General features: G+C 40.6%; 1 protein-coding gene across 3 annotated transcripts in view; it reads left to right on the top strand.

The window, feature by feature from the left end:
• Positions 1-18045, top strand: part of LOC310750564 (outer mitochondrial transmembrane helix translocase-like) — a 47487-nt gene that overhangs the window by 24993 nt on the left and 4449 nt on the right. For all 3 annotated transcript variants that reach the window (XM_083588931.1, XM_083588932.1, XM_083588930.1), the window contains exons 6-9: positions 9875-9981; positions 10799-10888; positions 15227-15277; positions 15984-16159. In XM_083588931.1, coding sequence (XP_083445057.1) covers positions 9875-9981; positions 10799-10888; positions 15227-15277; positions 15984-16159 — 424 coding nt within the window. The remainder of the gene's footprint in view (positions 1-9874; positions 9982-10798; positions 10889-15226; positions 15278-15983; positions 16160-18045) is intronic.

Consider the following 18045-nt stretch of genomic DNA (forward strand, 5'->3'; position numbering starts at 1 on the left):
CTTAACTCTATATCTTAACATATTATAACTCTATATTTTCATCCATTATCAATTCATTTTTGCATATTCTTATTAACTTTGTTGCTAATGCCACTTATTTTCAATCCAACATCATTTTAACATTCATTAATTTTACAGTGTTTCTGCAGATAGTCTTTAAATTTCTTCCAGTCTTCTTCCACCAACTCTTCTCCCAGGTCTCGGATTCTGCTAGTCATTTCCGCCAATTCCATATAGTCCATCACCTTCATCTGCCACTCTTCCAGGGTGGGTAAATCTTGTGTCTTCCAATACTTTGCAATAATTATTCTTGCTGCTGTTGTTGCATACATAAAGAAAGTTCTGTCCTTCTTTGGCACCAATTGGCCGACTATGCCCAGGAGAAAGGCCTCTGGTTTCTTCAGGAAGGTATATTTAAATACCTTTTTCATTTCATTATAGATCATCTCCCAGAAAGCCTTAATCTTTGGGCACGTCCACCAAAGGTGAAAGAATGTACCTTCATTTTCTTTACATTTCCAACATTTATTATCGGGCAAATGATATATTTTTGCAAGCTTGACTGGTGTCATGTACCACCTGTAAATCATTTTCATAATATTTTCTCTTAAGGCATTACATGCCGTAAATTTCATACCGGTGGTCCACAACTGTTCCCAGTCAGCAAACATAATGTTGTGACCAATATCTTGTGCCCATTTGATCATAGCAGATTTAACCGTTTCATCCTGCGTATTCCATTTTAACAGCAAGTTATACATTCTTGAATGTATCTTAGTTTTGGGATCTAACAGTTCTGTTTCCAATTTGATTTTTCCACCTGGAAGCCATTTTTTTTATCCAAATTATAGGCCTCTCTTATTTGATAATAATGAAGCCAGTCTCGCACTTTATCTTTTAATTTCTCAAAACTCTGTAATTTCAATTTGTCTCCTTCTTGTTCCAATATTTCCCAATATTTGTCCTTGGTGTCCCAATCTAATAGCTGATTATACATTTTGGATAGCAGTTTAGTTTTGCTTTCTATTATCTCTACCTGGAACTTATATTTTTTCTCATTCATTCCAATCTTTTTGTCTTCCTTCCATAAGGCGTTAATTTGATGATACTGCAACCAACCTGTTAATTTGCTTTTTAACTCTTCGTATGGTCTAATTTTCCATCCTCTTTCCGATATTTCCAGGAGATCTTCATAGGTCAATCTCTCACCTTCCATGTTTGTTTTTTTAATAGTTAATATATCAATAGGCGATAGCCACCAGGGGGTATTTTTTTCCAATAATTTTCTATTCTTTTCCCACGCTTCTAACAGTGTTCCTCTGATAATGTGGTTTGAGAAGCCTTTATGCACCTTTTCCTTATTCTGCCAGAGATAAGCATGCCAACCGAATCTTAAATCGAAGCCTTCTAAATCTAGCAGATCTGTATTTTTTAAGGTAATCCATTCTCTAAGCCAGCAAAGGCATGAGGCTTCATAATACCGTCTCAGATTTGGGACCGAGAATCCTCCTCTGTCTTTTCTATCCGTTAACAATTTAAGTTTAATTCTCGGTCTTTTGCCTTGCCATATGAATTTAGAGAAATTTTTTTGCCAGTTCTTGAATATTACACTTCCTCTAATCACCGGGACATTTTGGAATAAGAATAATAGTTTCAGCAGTATGCACATCTTAATTGCTGCCATTCTACCTGACCAGGAGAGTTTTATCCTATTCCAAATATCTAGTTCCTTTTGGATTTCCTTCCAGGTATTTATATAGTTATCAGCCATTAAATTTATATTTTTCATCGTTAGCCACACTCCTAGGTATTTTACCTTTTTTGCTTCTTTGATTCCCGATTGAAATTCTAACTGCCTCCTTAGATCTTCTCCCATGTTCTTAACCATCATTTTAGTTTTAGTTTTATTTAACTTAAAGCCCGCTACTTTCCCAAAATCCTCTAGAAGTACCAGGACTTTGTCAATACTCTGTTTTGGGTCCTCCACTGATATTACCAAGTCATCAGCGTATGATTTCTGTTTGAATTCTTTCACCCCAATTCTAATTCCTTGTATCTCTGGTGTTTTCCTTATCTTATTTGCGATTACTTCCAATACCATTATGAATAGAAGCGGTGACAGGGGGCAGCGTTGTCTCGTACCCTTTGAAATTTCGAATGTGTCAGATAAATTGTTATTAATAATCAGTTTGGCTCTTTGATTTGAATAAATTGCTTTGATTCCCTTGATGAAAGCACCTTCTATCCCTGCTGTCTCCATACACTTTAATAGGAATCGCCATGATACATTATCGAATGCTTTTTCTGCATCGATAAAAATTAATGCTGCAGAAATTTCATTCTTCTTTTCCAGGTATTCGATGATATTTATTATATGCCTAACATTGTCTTTTAATTGTCTATTAGGAAGGAATCCAGCTTGATCTGTGTGTATTACATTTTTTAGATAATTCTTAAGTCTGTTTGCCATTATTTCAGCAAATATTTTATAATCATTGTTAAGAAGCGATATCGGTCTATAGTTTTTTATATTCAATTTGTCTGAGTCCGCTTTAGGTATCAGCGTTATGTGAGCATCTTTCCAGGAGTCCGGTATCTTCCCTCCTTGTAGGATATTATTCATTACTTCACATAACACCGGGGCTAAGTGTTCTTCGAGAACTTTATAATATTTGGCCCATAATCCGTCTGGGCCTGGTGCTTTCCCTAGTTTCGTTCTCTTTATTGCTTCCTGAACTTCATCTATTGTTATGCACTTGTTCAATTGGGTTTTCTCTTCCTCCGTTATGGATGTGATTCTGTTATTTTCTAAGTATTTTCCTATTTCTATTATGTCTTCTTCTTTTTGGTAAAGTTTTTCAAAGAATTTTAGGAAATTTTTCTTTATTTCGTTTGGCTCTTCCACAAGCCTTTCTTCTATTTTTATCTTATTAATCACATTTTGCTTTTTCCTTTTTTGTAGTTGCCAGGCCAAAAATTTCCCAGTTTTGTTTGCGGATTCGAAAAAATTTTGCCTCATTGATTTGATTCTCCATTCAACTTCTTGGTTAATTAGCATTGAATATTGTGATTGTAACAATTTGGATGTTTGTTTAATCTGTTCATCACTAGGATTTGTTATTAATTTTTTCTCACATTCTCTTAATTGGGTCAGGATTCCATCTTTCTTTTGTTCTCTTATTTTTTTCCTATGGCTATTTTGTTGGATTAGAAAGCCTCTTAGCACCGCCTTGCTGGCATCCCAGACTATATCAATATTTGTCTCTTTATTAAGGTTTAAGTCAAAAAAATCTTTTAAGGTGTTTTTGGCCTTCTCAATTACCTCCTCATTTTCAAATAGATATTCATTCATTCTCCATCTATACACACCCTGAACTCCACACTTGATTTCCAGGGATATTGAATTGTGATCAGAAAGAGTTCTGGGTTGTATTTCACATTTTTCAACTCTTGTTACTAGTTCTCTTGATACCCAGATCTGGTCTATTCTACCCCAGCTCTGGTGCGGCTCTGAAAAGTATGTGAATTGTTTTATCAGTGGGTTTTTGTGTCTCCAAATGTCCGTCAAGTCTAAATTTTCTTCAAGGTTTTTAAACGATCTTGGTAATTTCCCTTGGCTCAATTTTTTCTTTTTTGCACTTCTATCTAACTCTGGTATTGGAACTCCATTTAAGTCACCGAGTAGAATCAGTTTATGAGGCTCTAAATCCAGTAGAATTTGTTCCAGTTTTTTGAAAAATTCTGCTTTATTCGTATTTGGGGCATAGACAGTTACCACATTTAATTTTTCTCCCTGATGGTTAATTTGTATCCCCACAATTCTCCCTTCCTCATCTTTGCATATTAATTTAGGGTCCCCTTTTTCTTTTGCATATATCACCACTCCTCTTTTTTTGTTTATATCTGAATTGATAAATTCAACCCCCAACCTTTTGTTTATCAAAATATGTTTGTGTTTTTTGGCCACGTGTGTTTCCTGACAGCATATCACATCAACGTTCTTTTTCATCTAAACCTTCGAAATTTTATTCCTTTTAGATTTGTCATTTAGTCCGTTCACGTTCCAAGATAAAATTTTAAGAGTCATTATCGTATGTGTTATTATTTTTTAATTCGTACTGCGCTTGTACTCAGGCTTATAATCTAGTTTTTCTGTTCCTTGTAATTTCTTCCTCCTTTTCTTCCTCTTCTTCTCCTCCCACTGCACCTTCTTCCTCTTCTTCCTCCACTTCTTTCCCTTTCTCTCCTTTCTCTTTTTCCTTCTCTTTCCTTCTCTTTCTCTCCCTCTCCTCTGTGAATCTCTCTCCCTCTTCCAACCTTTCTTCCACTTTCCCGAGTTCCTTCTCGTATCTTCTCAATTTTTTTTCCATTTCTTGGGTATTCATCAATCTAAATCTCTTGTCCTTGTAGTAGAAGGTGATCCCTTCTGGGAATTCCCATCTATAAGGTATGGCATTCCTTCTCAGGACACTTACTATTTGTCTATATCCGTCCCTTTTGCGCAAGAGCCTGATTGGAATTTCTTTATATATAACAATAGGTCTTCCTTCAATTATTAGTTTTTTTTATAGCTCATTCTTAGAATCATATTTTTCATCTCAATTGAATTGAAGACCACTAGGCAGTCGCCAGCAAGTTTTTCCGATTTAGCTTGCTGCATTTTCCCTCTGATTCTGAATGCCTTATCTATCGTGTAAGCCACCTCTTCCTCTTTTAATTCTAGCCATTTAGATAGCTCTCTAATCATTTTTCCTTTCACGTTCTCATTTACTTCTTCACCGACTCCTCTAAATTTTAAATTGAGCTGTTTCTGCCGCATTTCTACCATGGCTAAGCTCTCCGACAGTTGGTCTTGTCTATTGTTCCATTCTCTTATTTCCTCCTTTATTTTTTCTGTCTCTTTCTTTTGTTCTTTCATCTCCTTTTGAATTTTCCTATTTGCTTCTTCAATTGATTTTGACCTAACTGTCAGATCTTGAATTTTACTAGAAAGCTCTCCTACGGCCCCTTCTATTTTCTTGTCTATCCTCTCCTGCACCTCTCCTAATTTATTTTCCATATGCACCTCGCTTTGTTTAAATTCCTCTTTGATCTTTAGCCACAAGATATCTAAATCTTTGATTTCCTCTTGTCGAGATGCTTTCCTTTCCCCAGGGGTCCCTCCTACCTTTTCCCCAACATTTTACATTATTTTCCCAGATTGTCAGTTTTATTACCTAATCTCTCCCTTAGAGGGCGCACAATCTCTCTCTCTTGCTCTGTCTAAATCCTGTGCCTTCCAATATATTCCTCCCAGGATTCCAGACCTGAGTAGAGTCTTTGTTACCAAAAGTACAGACCAAGCCCAGTCCAATCTAAATAATGTCATATAAACACAGAATGTTCCATAATTTTTTCTCTGAATCCACAATATATCTACTAACGCTGAGATGTCTATTACCTTAGGTCACCTTATATAGATTATATTTTAGTCCAGACGCACAAAATTAGAAACTTTAGGATTTAAATTAAAGATCTTTCCTGCAAAAAAAAAAAAACCCAAACGTAATCCTCTAATAAGGCTTAATTTGTTCCCCTAAAGGGAACCAAGGAGTTTTGCCTATTTGAAATATAGCCCTATTTGCGTAATTATTTCAAATAGATCAAAAAAACAAAAACAAAAAAATAAGGAAGAATAATTTTCCTATAAACAAAGAATAATTTTCAAGTAGTCCTAATCAATCCTAATCAGTTCTAGTTGGTTCTGATGTCTTCCGCCACTTGTCGGCTCAATCCCACTAGAGTCTTCCACGATTGTTGTCTCGTTGAAGCTCCCCCCAGATAAGACCTCAAAATATAGAATCGTAATTTGTTTCACATAGGTATCAAATTATCCAAATATCCTCAATGTTAAAAGTCCTTAAGTGAATCCAGAGTTCATTCAACTTTGCAAGGTCGAAAATGATTTAGTTTAGAAAGGGAATTTAAATTATGATGGAAAAGGTGAGTTCAATATATCAAAGCTTGGAGCAGAGAGTAGGTGTAATTTCCAATCTTCGCCTCTGGGGTCAAAGTCTAGAATCTTCCATCTCTTTCCAACTCAGTCCATATTAAAATACCCTCCTGCAGAGCCAATCCCTGTCGCTTCAGCAATTGTAAAAGTGGGAGAGTTTAGAGAGTCCCTCCAAAACAAACAAACAAACAAACAAACAAACAAACAAAAAACAGGTATAATTCAATAGTCCCCAGGTCCTTTATACTACTTAGTGAAAAAAAATTGGGTAAAGTTTCAAAAATAACCTAATACAGGGGAGGATGGAAGGGTGGTCGCTTGTTCACTTAATATGCCGAGGAGGAGGCAGGGAATTAGAGCTGATTTTAACTTTAATGATTCATTATACTCCTCTTTCCTTTATCTCTTAGAGCCCTTCGACGATCCTTATACATCCCCCTTCTAAATATAGTCTCTTTTAATCACACAGAGAGAAAGAGGAGGTGGGGTTTTAATGCAGTCATACCATAAGTATGCATGCCACCCAAATCTGTTATTAAATCCTTCCAAGAATTCCTTCATTATTATTTTTTCCCCAAAATATAGTCCAGCCCCCCACAAAGTCTGAGGGACAGTGGACCGGCCCCCTGCTGAAAAAGTTTGCTGACCCCTGTTCTAGATTGTACAGTGCTGACCCCTGACTAAGACAACAGGCATATATATATATATATACCTCCATTATTATGCTATGTTACTATTCTGTTAGCAGAAGGATTTCCACATTCACAAGAAGCTGACAATCACATCTCCGATACTAAAATGTATGCGGTGCCATCTCTGTCACTGAATGAAGAAGGGTGTTGAAGGAGTTGAATACAGGCAATGACCGATTAATGTACATTCAGAGGGCACATGACGAACCCACCAGTGACCTGAAAACGTCACTCAACATGTCACAAAAATATAGTCCAGCCCCCCACAAAGTCTGAGGGACAGTGGACCGGCCCCCTGCTGAAAAAGTTTGCTGACCCCTGTGTTAACCAGACTCCTAAATATTTTACCTTTTTTACCACCTCTATACCTATTTTGAAGACAGGAGTGCCTGGCATGCTCTGGTCCATGGGGTCACGAAGAGTCGGACACGACTAAACAACAACATACCTATTTTGCATTGCAGTTTGTATTTCACATGTTCTTCCATATTTTTTACAAGCATTTTGTTTTATTTTTGTTTAATTTAAATCCTGCTACTTGTCCAAATTGTTCTATTCGCTCCTACTTCTACCAGAAGCACTACTATCCAGTTCTTCTACTGCACTAGATAACAGTTCTACTATTATAACTAGATCATCTGCAAAGGCTTTTAATTTATATTCTTTTCGACCAATATTAATTCCTTTTATCTTTTCGCTTGTTTTCATATTTCTCAACAAAACTTCCAGGACAGTTATAAACAATAACGGTGAAAGAGGGCAACCTTGTCTAATATATTATGTTTCATCTGTCATCCAGGAAAAAAGCCTGCTTGGTCTTCATGTATCATACATTTTAGAACTCCATTCAATTTTTCCTATTTTCCTACTTTCCTATTTTAAGTCCATCATTGCTGCTTGTATCTTGTATGTTATTGGTTGATTCAGTCATACTTTTTTCTCTATCGGAAACTCTTGCAGGGCTCCCTAGGCTGCGGATATCTGCCCGAAGCGCGGGGCGCTCTGCTTCAGTGCGCCCCGTGCTCCGTGCAGCAGGCTGCTATCCGCAGCCTAGGGAGCCCTGCGGGAACTCCTGCGAGCTCCCCAGGCTTGCTGATAGCTTCCTGAATGCACCAACCCCTCTCGCTCTCCACGCTTCAGCGAAAGCCTGCATTCGCTCCATAGGATGCACACACATTTCCCCTTGATTTTTGGAGGGGAAAAAGTGCGTCCTATAGGGCGAAAAATACGGTAATTCAAAGGGGTCTTCTCCCCCCCCCCCAAATAGAATAAGTCTTTAAGTGTCAGATAGGCAGGACGTCCGTATTAAATCCCAATACGATCAGGACCCGCTGTAGGGAAATTTATACAAACGTTACACTTTGGAAGTAAAGTCATTCACTTTAAAGTCTCTCTGAGGCGGGATTGACCTCCTTATTTTCACCTCACCACTTTGCTGAATCTTCCGCTAATTTAGTCCACTACTTTCACTCTTCATTCAATTTTAGATTCAATTGTAAATATCATGGAAAATCTGTCACTCTATCCTATAGGAGCCTGAGGCTTCGTTTCAGAGTTAGAAGATGACTCCTTAGTGCTCGTATCTCAATCTCACCAGTCTTCTCCACTCCTTTAAGGAGCGATTCGGATGGTGGAGAGAACGCTCCTGAGCGCAGCTGGGTACCCAACACCTGAAACGAAGCTTTCGGGGTTATTAGGAGTCCACAGCACCTTTGCGTGACCCCAATTTCTCTACAAAATCGGACTTTCCCCGGAGACCTAAATCCACTCTCCTTCTTGGTCTGCAACAGACCGGAAGTCTGCGCTGTACAGTCTAGAACAGGGGTCAACTTTTTCAGCAGGGGGCTGGTCCACTGTCCCTCAGACCTTGTGGGGGGCCGGAATATATTTTGGGAGTGGTGGTGAATGAATTCCTAGGCCCCACAAATAACCCAGAGATGCATTTTAAATAAAAGCACACATTCTACTCATATAAAAATACACGGGCTGAATTTAGAAGGCGATTGGGCCGGATCCAGCCCTCGGGCCTTAGTTTGCCTACCCGTGATCTAGAAGGAGGAAGGGGTGTAGCTCAGTGGTAGGAGGCTGTGATTTTTCTAGCACAAACACTTCTTCTAAATAAATGTACCCACTGTAGCTAAAACCAGCAGATACCACTGCTTGTAAACCTCAGATTTCATCAGGCTTTAGGAAAACTCATCAATGGTTCCAAGTGTCCTGCTTACATAGCTGGGACAACTGATGGTGTAAGGAAGCAAGATACCCATTGAAGCAGAAGACAAAAACAAGACAGAAACCTGTATCTCCCATCTCCTTAATTGCAACTGGAAATATTAGCAAGAACTCCTGAAAAACTATCAAAATGTCCACCAAATGCTAAGGATTAATATGGGCTGCAGCAGTGAACAAGGGCTGCTTATTGCTCACCTCTCCAGACTCGCATCCATACTTGATCACCCAGTTGTACATCTCTTAAACATGCCAGTCTTTGCCACTTTCCTTTTGGTGAAGTATGTTGGTTGCTAGGTATGGAAACTGGTCAGAATGGAGGCTGGTGAATATTGGTGTAATGGCTGTTGATTTCACAAAAGCACTAATCACTCCCCTAAACCAGGACAGAGTGGGCTTCCTCTCTGTGGTTCCTAGAAGGAAGAGGGATTGGGGCGATTCTGCCCAAGATTAAAGGTGGCATAAGGACGTAAGAAGAGCCCTTCTTGCTCAGGCCAAAGGCTCATCTGTTCCAGCGCTCTGTTCTCACAGTGGTTCACCAGATGCCCATGTGAGGCCTGCATGTGAATTCTGAGTGCAACACACCTGCCCCACCTGCAGTTCCTAGCAGCTAGTATTTTAAGACATATTGCAGCAGAGGTGCAGCATAGCCATCATACCTAGCAGCCACTGGTAGCAGGTTCCCGATTCAATTGATCATGTTCTTCTCCCTCTTGCTCTTGCCAGCAACCATTCATAAGAGGGCAGAGAGATCTGCAAACATGTAGGACCTTCCAAATGAAATCACTGATGACCTAGAAAGAACCAGAATTCCACTGCATTTCAGCATTCTTTATAATATGAATGAAAATGTTGCCAAGATATCAATTTAAGAGATGGGTGTCAAAACAGACACCAGCACAGGGAAAAGGACAGAAGCCCAGTCCTTTTGCTAAACTGTTCTTTTTCTCCCTCCTGTCAGATGCCTTCTTGAGGAACCGCTCCGAAGCTGACCATGAAGCCACTGCCATGATGAAAGCAGAGTTTATGAGCCTTTGGGATGGTCTGGAGACTGGAACCAATTGTCAGGTACCACCACCTAGCTCAGGTGATGCAAACAAGCCAGGGGCAACCAGTGCTCCTTCCCTCCTGTTATACATTTGCCTCTTCTAAGGTGATGTCTGCTCCATGCATGGGTCACCTAAAAAGTATGCTCTCTTATTTTAAAAAAAGAGTACAAGTGTTCCTTCCACTTACACTGGGGTTACATTCTGGGCCCCTGTGTGCATAAGCAAAAATTGCATAAGTGGGTAACACCCTTAAACACCCTTTAAACGCCCTCTCTGCCACACTCTCTCCAATCCAGACAAAAAATACTGTATCTAAAAATAGCCACAACTAGAGTTGAAGCTCGGAGCCTGGAGGATGCAGGGGAAAGTGGTGGCTGCAGTGGCTGCTGTGCTACCCCGCATGTCAGCTGCTAGCCACAGAGGCTGAGCAGCCTAAACAAAGCCGCACTGCACCTCCGGTCTCTTTGGGGCTTCCCCCACCCTCATTGAAGTCCTCTTCAGGCTCTGAGGGGAGACTTCTTACAAGTCACGAAGACTCTCCAGCTCTCTCTGGCCATTTCCAGGTTTGAATCAAATTACTTATTTATTTCTTTATTTGGGGGCACCGTGTGAATACATGTTTGCACATGAGTCAATCACGGGCAAGTGGGGGGCACCTGCAGTAAGTTTAACTTGAAGTAGACCCACTGAAATAAATGGACCTGTGACTTAACCTCAGTAGGTCTACTCTGAGTATGAGTAACATTGTTTTATTCATATGCAATCATACGCAAATTTAACTGATCAGTTAAAACACAAGATCAATCAATGACCATCACGGTCCAATTGTGTTTCAGGTAATGGTGCTAGGAGCAACCAACAGACCACAAGATGTAGATCCAGCCATCCTGAGGAGAATGCCAACTACCTTCCAGATTGGCCTGCCTGTAAGCAAACCTTCCCTTCTAATAAATCCAGCTCACACCTGCTTCATGTCCACCTCTGCTATTGCACAGTGAGGTTTCCAGTTCAATACTGATTGGGTTATGCTCGAGGAAGATGCCAGAGAAATCACTGCATAACAGCCAGAACACAATTAAGAATTGCTTCCTGGTCCAAGTGTTAGAAAACGAGGCAATTAAACATGTGTCCAGCTGGTCTAGGAATGGTATTGAAGGACAGAGTAGAAGTCCCTCCAGTAAAAAATAAAAAATGAAAAAAATAAATTAACTTTTCCAAATGATCAGTGTCCCCACCGGGAGATGCAACAGCCCCACAAAAGCTCACTTAAGACTGCAATTTTATGTAAGCATCAACATAGATCGGTATGAGGCTTTATAGGAGCTCAGGAAGTGAAATCCAGACTGCAAAAGGAGGGAAAGGTGCAGCTTCATTTTACTGAGGTACAATGCTTCATCCACAACAGAGGATACAATTCCTGTTCAAAGATGGCTCATTGCAACCTAAAGTACACCTTCAGGAAAGGGGAGTGGCTGATCCTCCCATATTCAGGCAGAAGTGAGTCTTTTCTGACCAGTCCAAGGCAATGCTTGACCACTGAAGCAGGCAGACAATTTTGCAGTGCAGGCAGATCTTCAAAGTCTTATCTTCTATAGATCTTCTTGTCTTCTTATGCTAGAATCTTCTTGTGCTTGCAAAAACTGGCTGATATACTTGCATTATTTATTTAGCTCATCATAGCAGCTACCCAGCTGGTATGATGCCTGAATAAAATGCCCTTGTATAAAAGGAAGTCTCCCCCAAAAGACGAAACAAAGCCAGATGCAGACGGGGCCGTCTTTAGCATATGCGCCACCAGGGTGCAAAGATTCGCCCAGCGCCCCCAAATTTAGTTTAGCCCCCAAATTAACTTTTATTATGCTAATGCCAGACGCCACACTTTTTAAAAACAATTTCTCCAAATGAATTTGAACTGTAAGTGATGAAATTAAAATGCAATTTGAAAAGTTTCACTCGGGGTCAGCGGCACCTTTGACACGACTGATCTCGTGCGGCTTGCCTGCAGCTGGCAGGCACAAAACAACAACAAACCTCTGGTTACGTGAAACATATTCAATAAACACACAAGACGTAACCGGCTGTACGTTTGAAAAAATAATATATACTATTCATTGTATTGAATATTTCCGGAATATTAGCCTTGTTTCGCTGTCTTGGGCAAACTCATATATGATATCACAGGACAGCAGCTGTGCTATACAGGACTATGCTATAAGATCCACTGTCCAAATATTCCATAAATCCTTGTCTTAGACTCTGTGAAAGGATTCTGTGGAACTGCAACAACCTTTCGTGTGGATTGTTGGACTTTATGAACAGACAGGTGGAATAGACACTTTCACATATATGGACCTTATGCATAAACGGATTAGAGAATGAACTGACCCACTGGGTCTTCTTTTTTTACACCAATGATTTTTTATTCAAGGTTTTTATAACAATAACAGACATATAACAAATACATAAACAGACAAAAACGAAAAAAAAACAAAAAAAACATGTACCATTTCATATCTTAATTTCTTATACCTTTCTTCCCCGACTTCTTCATGCCTCCCTTTTCTGTATTCCAAATTCTTATCAATTACTCAGCAAATCTTCCCTTATTTTAATTTAAATTTAATCTAATCTTCCTTATTCTCCTTGTCTTAACCCTTGCTAATAGTAACCGTTTACTTTCCAGTCCAACATCATTCTAACTTTCGTTAATTTTATAATATTTCTTTAAATAGTCCTTAAACTTTTTCCATTCTTCTTGCGCTGCTTCTCTTCCCTGGTTTCGGATTCTGCTCGTCATTTCTGCCAGGCCCATGTAGTCTATCACCTTCATCTGCCATTCTTCCAGTGTGGGTAGTTCTTGTGTCTTCCAGTACTTCGCAATAAGTATTCTAGCTGCTGTTGTAGCGTACAAAAAGAAGGTTATATCCATCTTTAACACCCCCTGTCCGACAATGCCCAAGAGAAAGGCCTCTGGTTTCTTAGGGAAAGTATATTTAAATACCTTTTTAAGTTCATTGTAGATCATTTCCCAGAATGCCTTAATCTTCGGGCACGTCCACCAAAGGTGAAAGAATGTACCCTCCTTTTCTTTACATTTCCAACATTTATTATCAGGCAAGTGGTAAATCTTTGCAAGCTTGACTGGGGTTATGTACCACCTATATATCATTTTCATAATGTTTTCTCTTAGAGCATTACATGCCGTAAATTTCATCCCGGTGGTCCACAACTTTTCCCAATCAGCAAACAAAATATTATGACCAATGTCCTGAGCCCATTTAATCATAGCTGATTTAACCGTTTCGTCTTGTGTATTCCATTTCAGCAGCAAGTTGTACATTTTTGACAAATTCTTAGTACTGGGTTCTAACAATTCTGTCTCCAATTTTGATTTTTCCACCTGGAAGCCAATTTTACTGTCCAATTTAAACGCTTCATTTATTTGATGATAGTGCAGCCAATCTCTCTGACCCACTGGGTCTTCTACTTTTTTCGTTGAACTTTGAGTCACTTCTGTTGAAATCTACAATTCAATACAATGAATAGTATATATTATTTTTTCAAACGTACAGCCGGTTACGTCTTGTGTGTTTATTGCAGCCGGCAGGCAGGCAGCGCGAGATCAGTCATGTCAAAGGTGCTGCATAGCAGCTCGGTGCAATACGTAACATAATATTTTGTAAGAGTTAATGTCGCGTGCACGGCGCTGCTGAGAATGACAAGCGCCGCCATTGTGAATGACAAGCACCGCCGCTGGCACGGCGCATCTTTGGTAAATGAGCGCACAAAGTCGAAGTCCTTTAGTGAAACAGTAGGTATACATTTCGGTAATACCTAGGTATATATGTATTTTGTTTTTCTAGCTTGATCAAAATTATGTATTATTTCATAACACGTAGCTAGTTAAGAGCTTGGGCGGCTTCAGCAGAGAGTGCCTGGTGCCCCCAGAATTTGGATCCCAGGTGCCCCACACCCCTTGCACCCCCAGGTAAAGATGGCCCTGGATGCAGATTATGGGGAGTGCACTGGGCACGGAGCCTCCGGGGTGTCACTGTGTTTGCTGAAGCTATTATTTAGAATGGAGCATGGGGGGCACTGAATTTTGGCATCATGCAGGATGCCACTGAAATTTGAGACCCCAAGGTCTGCCACTGACAAAGCCATGATCTTTATCCTAGTTTTTGAATATCTGACTATCTCCCTCCTCACCCATTGTGATCTTGACTTCTTCCTGACACACACCCTTTCAGATTCTTCCAAATCCGCATGGCCTTTCTGAATGTACTTCAAATATCAGCTCAGCATTCTGTTCTAGACACACTGTTACATATTCCGCCCATATTTTATGTTTTTGTTAATTGGAAGCACAAGCATAAAGCCTTCACCTCTACACAATTACTTGAGAGTAAAAAGACCCACTAAGCTCAGTAGAGACTTTCTTCTGAGTCAACATGTACAGGATTGCACTGTTAGTAGATGCATGTATACCTTAACTGGCTTTCAACCCATGACACGACTAGTTCCTGCTTCATAAGGCAGGATATGCATGAGGTTCATGTACCTTTTCCTTCACAAGCCATGACTCAGCTGTTCACCAAAGCTGCCCATTATGTGCAAACTCAGGAATATGATTAATGGCTCAGAAAGAAGCCAGGGTGTTAAGTCCATTGGCATTGCCTCCTTCTCTGACACCCAGGAGGAAATGCCATTTCTGGGATCACATCTGCCGCAATACATACCAGTACACTTCCTTCTTAAAAACTATTGGTTTATTCCTATGCAAAATGAGGCTATTTACTCCAATATTCAACCAAAATATAATCAATTAGGATTGATTTAATTCGGGGGTGGAGAAAGTGTGGCCTCCCCAGATGTGGCTGAATTACTGACCATGTTGGCTGGGGCTGATGGAGCAGGAGTCCGAGATCTGGGGCCACAGGTTACAACTAGGTAAGCCCTGTAAAGTGCTCTGAACACCTGGAAGCACTATACAAGTACAGATCACTTTCTTGTCAGCGACAGTACATTTCTGGAGATGTAATTTGGTTTGTCCCCAAAGACCTCCCTCTTAATTCCTATCCTGCCTTTCATGAAACCCACTGTGGCACACCTGGGCTTCCATGGAGTTTTCCATCCAGGCACAGACCAGATCCAGATGTTTAGCTTCAGTAAGGTTGCTGAATCATGTGCCTTGGCCAGTTCTTAGGTCCACCTCCAGATCAAAGCATACTGGTCTCATTCTCTTCTGCTGTTTCTTCTGTTAGACACAAAGGCAGCGGCAGGATATTCTGAAGCTCATCCTTGCTGGAGAAAATGTAAGTTTCCCTCTCTCCCTGCCATACCCTCCCCCATTGCAGCCTGATTATGGGTAAAAGGTAAAGTTAAAGGGACCCCTGACCATTAGGTCCAGTCGTGACCGCCTCTGGGATTGCGATGCTCATCTCGCTTTATTGGCCGAGGGAGCTGGCGTACAGCTTCTGGGTCATGTGGCCAGCATGACCAAGCCGCTTCTGGTGAACCAGAGCAGCGCACGGAAACACTGTTTACCTTCCCGCTGGAGCGGTACCTATTTATCTACTTGCACTTTGATGTGCTTTCGAACTGCTAGGTTGTCAGGAGCAGGGACCGAGCAACTGGAGCTCACCCCGTCGTGGGGATTCGAACCGCCGACCTTCTGATCGGCAAGTCCTAGGCTCTGTGGTTTAACCCACAGTGATTAGGGGAAGGTGGGATAATTTTTAAGTGCAGGAGCTCATTGTGATGAACCCCACAGATATGCTCTTGGAAAGTCCAAATATGCAAGCAGCTCAGTTAATTCCTATTTACACATGTATGCAAACATGCCCCCCCCCAAATCAGCAGCACAGCATAACACTAAATTTATTAAGATCTGCCAAGTCATAGATGTTTACCCAGACAGATTCAAGGCTGTGCAGCTGCCAGTACTACCACAGAGTTGCCTAGGGAGCATGTGTGACTCTCCATATTTAATCCAGAGGGGATCCTTTGCCCTTGAAACAGATGAGCAATGCTGTGAACTTGAAAGAGCTGGCTGAGAAAACAAAAGGTTACTCAGGAAGTGACCTGCGGGAATTGTGCCGGGATGCTGCCATGTATCGTGTGCGTGATTATGTCCGCAAGCAACAAATGCGGCAGATTGCTCGAATGCTCCATGATGCAGACAGTGGGGAAGAAAGGTACGAGCTTCACTCAACTCCCGTTCCTCTTTGCTTCTAACTTTTCATAGTTCTGGGTCTGTTTCTCAGCCTCATTTGCCTTGCTCGTTTTAACAGAGAATGCTCTGAATGAAAGGTTTTTTTTTTTTTTGCCATGCATACATGCCTAGGTCTTGAGATCTTTATCGGATGCACTTCTCTGGGTTTTCCCACCTGATAGAAGTCAGCTGAGTCATGACCAGAGTGAGCCCTTCCTTGCTGGCCTCCCACTTAGGGAATGCAGGCTTCAGAGAGGCTCACCTGGCACCTCGGAGGTGGTTTTCTTTGTGCCAGGTAAAGCCTTTGGCTGCATATACACCATGCATTTAAAGCTCCTTCTCTCCCCCCCCCCACCCAATCTTGGGAACTATGGTTTACCCATCACAGAGCTACCATTCCCAGTATCTTACCAAACTAGTTCCCAAGCTTAGGAGGAGAGGAGAGAAGAGCTTTAAATGCATGTTATGTATGTAGCCTTTGTTCTCCCAGATCCCTTAATTTTAATACATACATCTATCTGGAATATCAAAACCTTGCACATCCCGTTTTTATATTCATTTTAAATTGTTTTAGCTGCTGTGCTTATCCAAGTTTTAGTGTTTTATTGTCTACAGTTTTGAATTTTATCTGTATACTTACAAAAGAACTTAAATTATACAAATAGAATGAATTAATAACCAGAAGGTTCTGGGCTCAAATTATTTGGGCCATGGACTTTCAGAAGTATGAAAATATGGGTTAAACTCCAATTGTCCAAATGAAATCCATACATCTAAGCAAGTCTATCAGTGCAATGGAGGAGGGCTAAATTGCAGAAGACTGAAAAGGTGACCCCCCTTTTAAAATTTATTTATTGATACTTATTCAAAAATATACAAAAGTTCACACCTATTATGAAGTATATTTTTATAACACACTGAAATAAAACAACTACTTAATCTAATCTTTTAAAAGTCTCAAATGACAGGGTTATGGTCTGAAAATGTCTTTGGTAAGATGCTTATTTTATACACCTCTGTGGTCAACGTTTTAGACAACCAAGCCATGTCCAGTCTTGAATGTGATCTGTATCTTTCATGTGTGTAAATTCTTTAGCATCTCCATTCTTATATCTCCAAATATCTACAAGTTCTAACTTCTCAATCAATTTTTGAAAAGAATTGGGCTGTTTGCCTTGTGAACTTGTAATCTTTTCCTCTGAAATCCTATCCTGTGTAGGGGAGACAACTCCATGCCAATCTCCATAAGGCACCAGTTCTCATATGGATAATCCATCAGTTGATAAAAAGCTGGTTTCTTTTCATTTGTGACATACTTATGAAAAGGTGACTTTAAATTAACATACGGTAACTGTTTATAGAGCTCTTTTCAACATTACGTTTAGCAGTGCAGGAGCAGTTCCTATATAAAAGTTGCTTCCTGTGGAAATCTGAGGCCATGTAGGAGAAGCCTCTGCTGCAGTTCCTTCCCATGCTGCTGTTATTCCTCCGTAGATCTGGAGGAACCCAGGAGTTGTGTTAGGATCCTTACAACAAACCTGCACGTTGGGCAGTATTAGAAACGTAGAAAATGGTCTGAAATCCAGTCAGATTTTTTTATCCATCTAGCTCTGTTGTGTTTACAGGGCACAATGACCGTGGCAGCAGCATTTCAGACAGGTGTCTTTTACAGCTAGGGACTGAACTGGGGATCTTTTGCCGGCAAAGCATAGGCACAACTGAGCTAGGGCTCTGCTCACTATTATCAAGCAGCGCAAGAGGAGCCATGCTTTAGCCCAGGGAGGGGGGAACTGTGCCCGTCCAGATGTTGTTGGATTCCAGTTCCCATCAGCCCCCACCAGCATGGGCAATAAGGATGATGGAGGCCAG

This window comes from Podarcis filfolensis, assembly GCF_964270895.1.
Source record: "Podarcis filfolensis genome assembly, chromosome: 15".
Taxonomy (NCBI): domain Eukaryota; kingdom Metazoa; phylum Chordata; class Lepidosauria; order Squamata; family Lacertidae; genus Podarcis; species Podarcis filfolensis.